This window comes from Alosa sapidissima, chromosome 20 (genome assembly GCF_018492685.1).
Source record: "Alosa sapidissima isolate fAloSap1 chromosome 20, fAloSap1.pri, whole genome shotgun sequence".
In the NCBI taxonomy this organism is placed as follows: Eukaryota; Metazoa; Chordata; class Actinopteri; order Clupeiformes; family Clupeidae; genus Alosa; species Alosa sapidissima.
This window is the reverse complement of record NC_055976.1, coordinates 29,431,329-29,441,840: the sequence shown is the minus strand read 5'-3', so window position 1 is coordinate 29,441,840 and position 10,512 is coordinate 29,431,329. Positions and strand designations below refer to the sequence as shown.

At 42.5% G+C, this 10,512-nt stretch overlaps 1 protein-coding gene across 1 annotated transcript in view; it reads right to left on the bottom strand.

The window, feature by feature from the left end:
• Window positions 1–701: 701 nt before the first annotated feature.
• The window catches only part of adam10a (ADAM metallopeptidase domain 10a), an 84,902-nt gene continuing 75,091 nt past the window's right edge, over window positions 702–10,512 (bottom strand). The window contains exons 15-16 of the mRNA XM_042073952.1: window positions 4,410–4,536; window positions 702–4,163 (exon numbers count right to left, since the gene is read on the bottom strand). Of these exons, the coding sequence (XP_041929886.1) occupies window positions 4,060–4,163; window positions 4,410–4,536 (231 nt within the window). The 3' untranslated portion in view covers window positions 702–4,059. The remainder of the gene's footprint in view (window positions 4,164–4,409; window positions 4,537–10,512) is intronic.

Here is a 10,512-nt window from a genome sequence, read left to right as displayed (position 1 = left end):
CTCTGCATTTATCCCAATCAGTGAATTAGTGAAACACACTCAGCACACAGTGAGTACACAGTGAGGTGATTTCCCCCATTCCACAGCCAAACAACTGATGAATATGAATCTTGTCTGGGAAGCTACTAACTTTCCAGAGCCATCTTAATGAATGTGGATGACAGCAAAGCAATGGATTTACACTGGCCAATTTCATGTGTGGGCCGAAGGAAGCTCGGTGAGGACCAGAGCAGACCCAGTGTGGGCGATGCAAGCAGACACATCCATACTAGAGGGGTTCTCAACAACAGGGATCAACTACATAGAGAAGCCCAGAGAGGGGAGGGAGAGTTCAGGAGCACAAACAGGGAGGTGCTGAAGAAAGATAGACTGACAGAGAGAGAGAGAGAGAGAGGAGAGAAATAATTGGAGGAAGAGAAAATGAGAGGAAGAGAGATTGAGAGAGCCCAAAGGGGCCCGTTGAAGCTGCTGTGTGCGTTCACCTGGAGGAAGGTGCTTCTGTGGTCTGCGTTCACCTGGAGGCAGGTGCTTCTGTGGTCTGCGTTCACCTGGAGGCAGGTGCTTCTGTGGTCATGCCGTCATACAGCAGGAAGCAAGTAAGCTCACAAGTAAGTATACACTCTCTCACTCGCTCACACACACACACACACACACACACGATCCCTAAGCCCTGCTGAAATAAATGACCCTCCACAGCACACTCAAATTCTATTTTTATTAATGCATTTTCAAGTACTTCAAAAATTACATATCTTTGCACAATACTTTTTGCAAATTTAGTAAAAATTTCCAAAGTGAGCGCGATGGAAGAAAAAGAAAAAAAAAAGTTTAAAACAAACAAACAAACAAAAACAAGAAAGTAGATACTGTATAAAACACAGCGGCTTTTTAAAATCAGACAGTAGTATCAGACTTTCACCTCTTACCCTCTATTCCAAACTCATCAATGCACCCCATCCCCTCTAAAAAAACCCTTGTCCCAAAATTTTACCTATGCATTCATTTCTCCTCTCAGTGCAGTTTCCCAGCAGAAACACAATATTTAAGAAAGAGCCCTCCCCCACCCCCCAAACTATTACCACAGAAGAGATAAACAAAACCTAACAGAAACCCAACTGAAGTGGATGGATGGATGTATCAGCATAGAGGAGGCTACATGAGCGCTAGGCTACATGAGCGCTAACCAGTCTGCAGCCCAGGGCACGGATGAGAGGAAGGGGAGAAGAAACAGGAAACAGGAAGTAAGAAGCAGGAGGAGAGGAATTCAGGCATGACTCTGGCTCTTGTCTGCTCTGAGACTTGTTCTCGCCCAACTCCACATGCAGAGGTGAGAGGTGAGTGAGCAAACTCAACGTCATCACATAGCACCCAGACAGAGGGAAGGAGGGAGGGAGAGAGAGAGTGTCCAAGTAACACATGCTGACAAAAACAGACAAACAAACAAACAAACAAAAAACAGGAAAGTCATTCACTGCCACTCTTGACCTTCTTGTGCAGCCTAAAAAAAACCTCTGCTGTTTCTGTGCACCATCACCTCTCCATGGAGGTCAGAGGTCAGAAGGTGCTCTCAAGGAGACCCAGCCGTGGTGGGTTGCTATGGTGATCTTCCGAGAGAAAGATGGAAAGGATCTCACACACACAGAGCATATAAACTTCTGCTGCACCAGGTTGCCCTGTCTCGTGCCCACTGTCTCGTGCCCACTGACCTACTGGCTTGGGGAAGGGAGATACAGGACTTCAGCCAGAAAAGATGGACACTTGATAAAAAAAAAACAAAAAAAAAAACAATAAGAACAGCTATTTGCATTCGATCTCTTCGCGGCAGTACTTTCAACACAAATCAATCAATCAATCAATCAATCAATCAATCAATCAAATAATCAATCAATCAATCAAATCAAATGAATCAATCAATCAATAACCAAACATCAAATCAATCAATGCACCAGCCGAAACAGAAAGTCCGTTTGCTCGGTGCAAACCAGTCCAGCCTACAGCAGAGTCAACTACACAAGCACACAGGCCGTCAGAAGCAGGAGGTCAGTGATGGAGCTGCAATCACATTCTTACTGGACATTCAGTGGAAACAACAACCTGATGCTGTGAGAGAGAGAGGAAGAGGACGAGTGATAAAGAGTGATGAAGTGGTTATGAGCGCTGAGTGGAGGTGGCTGTCCTGTGGTGAGGTTAGAAAAGACGTGATGTGAAGGACACACAGCATGGTTCATCTAACACTTTTACACACACACACACACACACACACACACAGACAGACACATAAGTAATGTGAAGTTTCATCTAACCATCACTAAAGCTTATACAGGGAAACAAAAACTAAAGCTGGAGTTACATCAGGGCAGCCGTCAATGAGAAGACAATACAAACAATAATGAAGTGAATTTCTCTCTCTCTACCTCTCTCTGTCGCTCTCTCTCTCTCTCTCTCTCTCTCTCTCTCTCTCTCTCTCTCTGCTTTCTCTCTGCTCCTCTAGGGGAGAGACTGGACAATCTTTTGCTGACAGTGGCTCATATAATTGACAGTTGACATGGCAGTCGCAGATGAGAGGAGGCAGCACAACACCACACAACTGAACTCAAGTCAGTGCCGTAAAAACATCCCATAAAACCATCCTTACAATGATGACGATGATGATGATGATGATGACAGTTCAAGGTCAGACCAAATGCTATGCATCTACAATCATCAGTACACACTGAACCCTACTGGGCATGTGCAACTCTTAAGGCCCTGCCCCTCTGTGCCACTGACTCCTCCCACTTCCTGTTTCCAGGCTGTGCACATGGCTGTAGTTTTAACTCTAAAGAGGTCTCTCCTCCCCCCTCCATCTCTATCTCTCTCTCTCACACACACTCACACACTGTGTAGATTTCTAAAAAAAGTAACATGATAAGCCTGCTGGTCAGATGTGAGTGTCTCTCCTCTCTTCTCCTTTCCTGTCCTCTCTCTGTCTCTTCCTCTTCTCCTCTCTTCTCTGGTCTCTCTATCATTCACTCATTTCTTTATTTGTCTTTTATAATCCTGAGAGTCAAAACAGTAAATAAATCTTCATGAAACAGCAGACAAAAATGAAACATATTCAGAAGAAAAGAAAGAAAAACAAAAACAAAAACCCCAAAAAGAACCCCAAAACAAAACAAACAATAATAAAACATATCTACTTTGCCATATCTGTACAATTGCACGCAGGAAATCAGAAAAGAAGAACAGAAAAGCACAGCCCATGGAAGCGAGAGGAATATAAGCCTGCAGTTTGTGGTACACTTGATTCTCTGATCTTTAAAATAACTCCGCCTCTTAAATTACATTGGCAAAAAAATGATTATCAAGTCCCGCCCATTCTGAGCTCTATGTCAAGCCACGCCCCCTTGGCCGTGATTGGCTGATGGTGGTCCCATGTGACCAGCACTGCTTTATCTCCCCACACACACTGAGGGATTAAAAAAAGGATCCAAAGAGCAAAAAAAAAAAAGAGAGAAAAAAGGAACCCTCTCGTTTGTCTCTGCAGCGGAAGAAAAGAAAAGGTGTAATCCGGTGATGTGGGATCAGGAGCCACAGTGGGGAGCAGAGCAGATAAACAGGAAGAGTGGAGGTCAGAAAACGACAGCTTCCTCTTCCGCCACTTCACTCCTCCTCTTCTTCTTCTTCATGCAGGTCTTTCTTGTCATCCTCTGCTCTCTGCCTGTAGTCTGTACAGCAGTGGCTTCAGGTCTCTCGCTCCGACCGCTGACTCACACAGAGAGGTAAACGAACAAAAAACAAAAAAAACAAACAGAAAGCAGAGCGGACCACAGGTTGGTTGGAAGGTGTGTGTGTGTGTGTGTGTGTGTGTGTGTGTGTGTGTGTGTTGATGCTATAGCCATTTGTCTGTTTGTGAGTAAGCCTGTGTGCGTGTGTGTGTGTGCGTGTGTGTACGCTGCTGAAGTGGGTTGTTGTGTCGTCCGGGCTGACTGACTGACTGCTAGTAGCTCTTTGGAGTGGACTGTTCCCAGGGTAGGCACTAGAAGAACCAAGGCAAGGCGCGGGGCGGCAGGGGGGGGCTCAGCGCCGCAGCTGCCCCATATGGTAGCTCTCTCTGGGCTGCCTCTGCCGCTGGGGCTGGGTCTGCGCCTGGGCGTGCTGAGGCCTCCGCCGCTTCAGCGTACCTGAGCACACACACGCGGGACAGACAGTGAGCGTGGGTGGACATGTGTGTGTGTGTGTGTGTGTGTGTGTGCTCACTTGTTAGTGGTTTGGATAGGGGTAGTTTGGGGTTGCTGCTCGGTGTGTGTGTGTGTGTGTGTGTGTGTGTGTGTGCTCACCTGGTAGTGGTTTGGGAGGGGGTAGTTTGGGGTTGCTGCTCGGTGTGTGTGTGTGTGTGTGTGTGTGTGTGTGTGTGTGTGTGCGCTCACCTGGTAGTGGTTTGGGAGGGGGTAGTTTGGGGTTGCTGCTCGGTGTATGTACGCTGCAGATCTTAATGAACCCAGCCATCAACATGATGAGTGCAATGCCCATCAACAACACCGCCCACCAGTAAGCCTGCAGGACACACATACACATTAGCATTTACACACACACACACACACACACACACACACACACACACACACACACACACACACACACACACACACACACACAGACACACAGTACAAACATACAAATATACCTGGTCCACATACATAGATAGACACAGTACATCAGTACACAGTACATGATCTGAGAGCTGAAACATTGGTTGTGTGTGAGTGAGAGAGTTACTGTGTGTGTCTGTGTGCATGTGTGCATGTGTGTGTGTGTGTGTGTGTGTGTGTGTGTGTTAGGGGTGTCACGATTTCGATTTTATATCGAAATCGATCGAAATTACATCTCAATCTCGAGCTTCGAACTCAAAAGTAGAATCGACGATGCAGCCACACCCCCAATGTCACGTCCAGCATGTTTGCCAAGACGCACAAACACACACGGCGTGCTGAACTGCGGCGTCAACACTCCTCTAATTTTAGGCTGCAGCCAGTTAAAAAAATAGGCCTACACATCAACCTACCGAAAGCGAAGCCCCTCTTGCTACATTGAAATCACCGGTGTGGAAGTATTTTGTCGTTCATTCACGTCAATTAACACTAGCTTACACGTCAATTAACACTTAGCCTACTCAACTTAGCAAATGTAAGGATAGATGGCGTCTGAGATGGTCGTTTGCGTTTGAGCTCTTCGAGAAACTTTAGAGAAGTGGTTAATACAACTAATAATAGTTCATTATTTTCGACACAGTGTATGGGTGACACGCTTTTATAAGTTAATGTATTGAAAATGTGTGTATGGGTAAGAAAAAATGGAAGAATAGAGGAAAAGGCCAACTGAAAGTGAGAATGCTGCACGACACTGGAGGTAGTGCTATAGTTAGTGTTAGCTCTGGTGCTAACTCTCCGTTAGACTCTGGGGAAGAACATGCTAGAGTCTGGTTCGACCCAAGCCCTTCGCTTGACAGCCACATGCCAGACACCCCCGAGAAACCATTGAACAAAAAAAAACAAAACGTGAAACGGGGACGGGATTGGCTAGTAGAAATGAGAAGGATTGGGATATTCTAACTGCTATCCGAGAGCTCTCCGGTAAGCATGACATCATCACTCTCTTCGCTACGTGTCGTGTTGGAGATGCGGTCTGGTTGGCTGCCAGGAATTGCAAATATCTGCGTGAGTCTCATCTAAAACATCACAGAACCCCTATCCCCCGAGGACAGAGCTGCTAGGAATAAACTGTGGCCTCTGGTTAAAAAGGCACGAGACGAGGGTAAGAAAGCTTCCTTCAGGAGTTCATATGCCCTCATTGATGGAAAGAAATACAACTTCTCTGAAGCCATATGAAGACATCATTTGTATTCACTCACTCCTTTATTCACAATGAGTCGCATATTCAGACTATTCTTACCCATAGATCTAATACAGATGGTTTTTTTTTCTTTTCTTTCTCTCTCTTACTTTACACTATTCTTCCCATTATCTTTATAAGGAGTCATGTTGACTGTTATTCATGTTAATGTGCACCCAGATTTATGCTCAGTTCTACTTTGTGGTGGCCACTTTCATAAGAATGGAGATTTTCTATTTTGAGTTGACATCAAAAGAATGGAGTAGGCTAAAGCATAGGTATATTTTTCCCAACAGATACTTATTTTTTTATTTAAATATTAATGATTGCACTTTGTTGGGATTTCGGAGTAAAAGTTTTATGAGACTGAGCATTTTACAAACTTATTTGTTCTTGTTTTTCACACTGTCATAATGGAAAATAGTTGTTATCCACCTCTTCCTTTAGGTGAGTTTGTACATTTTCAAGGTTCTGGTTTAGTGTTAAATGTAGTTTTCCTTGTTAAGGATTATGTTTTCAAGTCATTGTCTGTTTTGTCTTTAAATGTAAGAGGTATGCGTGATATTGTGAAGAGAAAAGCTTTATTTATGTTTTGTAAAAGAAGCGAGGCAGATATTGTTATGTTTCAAGAGACTCACTCTGCTGAACAGGATTCAAAATTTTGGAAGTCACAATAGGGGAATAATATATACTATAGTCATGGAAGTAATCACTCAGCTGGGGTGGCTATACTCTTACACAAATTTAAAGGAGAAGTGCTTGAGACGCTAAAGTCTTGTGAGGGTAGATGGGTGATTATTGTCATAAAACAAGAGAATGGTATTTTTATTATTTGCAACGTTTACGGATACAATTCACACCCTTCCAACAAAACTTTATTTGCTCAAATTTCCAATAAGATCAACATACTTCTTAACAAATATGATAATGGGTCTTATATTATTTTGGGAGGTGACTTCAATGAATGTATTGATGTTAGTTTGGATAGATTCCCTCCAAAAGCAAATCAAGGTCCACTTGCTAACAATTTGATTTTATCTTTATGTTCTGATCTTTCTTTGGTAGACGCCTGGCGGTTTTTCAACCCTGATTTAATAGACTTTACTTGGTCAAACAAAAACCTCACACTAAAATCAAGGATTGATCTTTTCTTAGTTTCTCAATCTGTTATGCATTTTGTCCAGGATATTGCACACTCTTTTGCACCATTGTCTGACCATAAGCAGATAATGATTAAACTGGGGGGGCAGCGGGATGTCCAGACACTACGAGGTTACTGGAAAATCAACAATACATTGTTGAAGGATGAAAACTTCAACAAAAGTATTAAGGACCTTATAGCTGACATTTTTTCTGATTTACATGAGGGATGTAAGCAAAAATGGGAATTCTTTAAGTATAAGACCAGATTTATAGCTATTAGAAGATGTAAAATGATTAAAGCCACTAGAAATCAATTAGAAATGAAGTTACTTAGAAGAATAGATGAGTTGTCAAATAAGAATATTAGTGAAGAAAAGTTAGAAATAAAAACCAAGGGTCACAGAACTGCTATCCTTAAGTGTAGTTCATGATCTTGAATTAAAGGGTCACAGAACTAATATCCTTAAGTGTAGTTCATGATCTTGAATTAAAGGGTCACAGAACTGCTATCCTTAAGTGTAGTTCATGATCTTGAATTAAAGGGTCACAGAACTGATATCCTTAAGTGTAGTTCATGATCTTGAATTAAAGGGTCACAGAACTGCTATCCTTAAGTGTAGTTCATGATCTTGAATTAAAGGGTCACAGAACTGCTATCCTTAAGTGTAGTTCATGATCTTGAATTAAAGGGTATTAATATTTTTGATAGAGAAATAAAAATTGCACAACTGGCAGATGACACTACTTTGTTTCTGCAAGACAAATATCAGTTATCATATGCGTTGAGCCTTGTTGAGAACTTTTCCAGTGCCTCTGGTCTTAAGTTGAATATTTCCAAATGTGAGCTTTTATCTCTTCATAAATGTATCGATACTACTATGAACAATATCCCAGTAAAAGACTCCGTTAAATATTTAGGAATTAATTTAGCCAAGAACGTTACGGATAGACAGCAACTAAACTTCTCTGGGAAAATTACTAAAACCAAAGGAATTCTTAACTCTTGGTTGCAGAGGGATTTGAGTATGCTGGGTAGAATCCTTCTATCCAAGGCGGATGGACTGTCTCATTTTGTATACCCCGCCCTTTCTGTCATGAGCATTCTCTCTCCCTGGTAACAACCTTAATTGAATTCAATTCTCTGCCGCTCTGCTCACTCTCTCTCTACTCTGCCTAACGAGCTCCACCTGGCTCCGCCCTGCTCTGCTCTTGTTACCTGGCCAGCTGCGCTGCATTTCCCACTCACCATCCTCACCTTGCCCCACTCTGCTCTAATTACTCTGCCAGCTGCACTGCATTTCTCTGCCTGCCTGTCTACTCTCTGACTCCTACCTGTGATTCGGATCCATTCTTGACTGCCTCCCTGTTCTACCGCCCCGGTTATCCCGACCTGCCTTCCGGATCTTCTCGATTACTCTCCGATCTTCAGCCCCCCCGGTAACTCGAATCTGCCTTCTGTCTCTCACCACGTTTAGTGCCTAGCCCTGGTCTGTACTACTGCCTGCTGTTCATCTTGCTGTTGTGTGTGTGTTCCCCCAGGCCTCCGACCACCAGACGAGCGAGCCCAGACGCGTCACCACCCTCAGCCCGAGACGCCGCTCGATCACTGGGGGACACACACACTCAGCACCTTGGACTGGAACCCTCCGGAAACTTGGTGACCCCCGGAGCCCAGGTAACCCACAGGACCCTGAAAAACCCCAGAGCCCCGAGAACCCCTGACACCCCTGGCACTCCTAGCACCCCTGGAACCGGAACCTCCAAGACCTCACGATTCTCACTCCTCTTCCCCCCTGAACCCTTCAATAAAAAGACTCTGAATTTGAACTTGCGCTCTTGGGTCGTCTTCTGTCCGTGACATTGTCTTGTCATTAATAAATATTGAAAGTAAGAGAGCTTGCACTAATCTTCCTGGACTTTATTTGGAAAAATAAGCTTAAAAAGGAGGTGCTCTCTGGTTGCAGAAGCCAAGGTGGGTTAGACTTGTTGGATTTTGCTGATGTTGTTAACTCATTTAGAATTGGGTGGATTAGGAGATGTCTGCTCCAGTTCAACTCCTTATGGTTCTGTATCCCTAATCACATATTCAACAAAATTGGTGGTCTGTCATTTTAAAATGTGACTATGCCCCTACCAAATTACCTATTTCCTTATCTAAATTTCATCAACAGTGTCTTCTTGCCTGGAAACTGTTACATTCACAACTTTTCACCTCACAAAATGCTTATTTGGAACAATGCAAATATTACTGTAAAGAATAAGGCCCTGTTTTTCTCTAGGTGGTTTGACAATGGTATTCATATTATTTCCCTATTTGACAGTTCTGGCATGTTATTGACATATGAGCAGTGTTTTTGTCACGTCATGGCCTCGCAGTCCCTTTTAAGGAATTTAATTCACTGATTAAGGCTATCCCTGTGGGGTTAACTCATTTGATCAAAAGTCATTTGTCTTTTGGTATGGATAGTATAATTCAACATAAACTTGTTTTGGACGGGGTTGAGGTGGTAGATAAAAAATGTGACCACAAACACATTCGCCAGATTTTTCAATTTAGAAAGAGAGTTACACCAAGAGGGAAATTCTATTGGGGTTATTTTGTCCAAGACGTTAACTGGCAGAAAGCCTGGCTTTTGCCCTACAAATATTGCATTACCAATAAAGTAAAGGAGGTTCATTTTAAAATTCTCCATAATATTTATCCTGTAAATGTGAACATAGCCAAATATGCAGATATAAGCACTACCTGTAGCTTTTGTAATAACTCCGATGAAACTTTGTTACATCTTTTTTTTGATTGTGAAATGACCAAAACTTTTTTCAATGACATAAGTAAGCACCTAGGCCTATTCAACCAATCTGATAGATCTCATCCCTTTAGTTTAAAAGATATATTCTTTTATTATGAAAACTCTGAAAATAAATCCCTGGGATTTGTAGTGAACTTTTGTTTTCTACAAGCCAAATTTTTTATTCACAAACAGAAATGGCAACAATTACAGCCATCCTTCTCTGCTTTTACTTTAGAGTTAGACTCACTTGTTGCATCCCTTCGCTTGGTTCATAATAACCCAAACAATGACAGACTTCTTTGTCTCTTCCATACATTCTTTAAATAGATAAAGAACGCTTCCCTCTGTTTTTGCTTGATTTACATTTGTTTGTTTGTTTGTTTTTGTCTATTGTATTATTTGTTTTCTGTGACCATTGTCTATGCGTGTGTTTTGTACTGCAGTTTCTTTGTTGTAATTACTGTACTGTGTGTTGTTAAGCATCAATAAAAAATAAAAAAAACTTAGCAAGTGAAAAGATGATCAAGTTACAGTCCAAATTACTTTAAGGCTTAAAATGCACATTGGTAAGTACATATTCCATGAACACTAACCTTGCCTCTTCGGAGTGTGCTGAAACAATCAAATTATCATTCTGTGTTCTTTTATTTCACTATGTTCAAGTCTCTGTTTAGCCTAATGTTTGTTCTGTTTACATTACAACCTC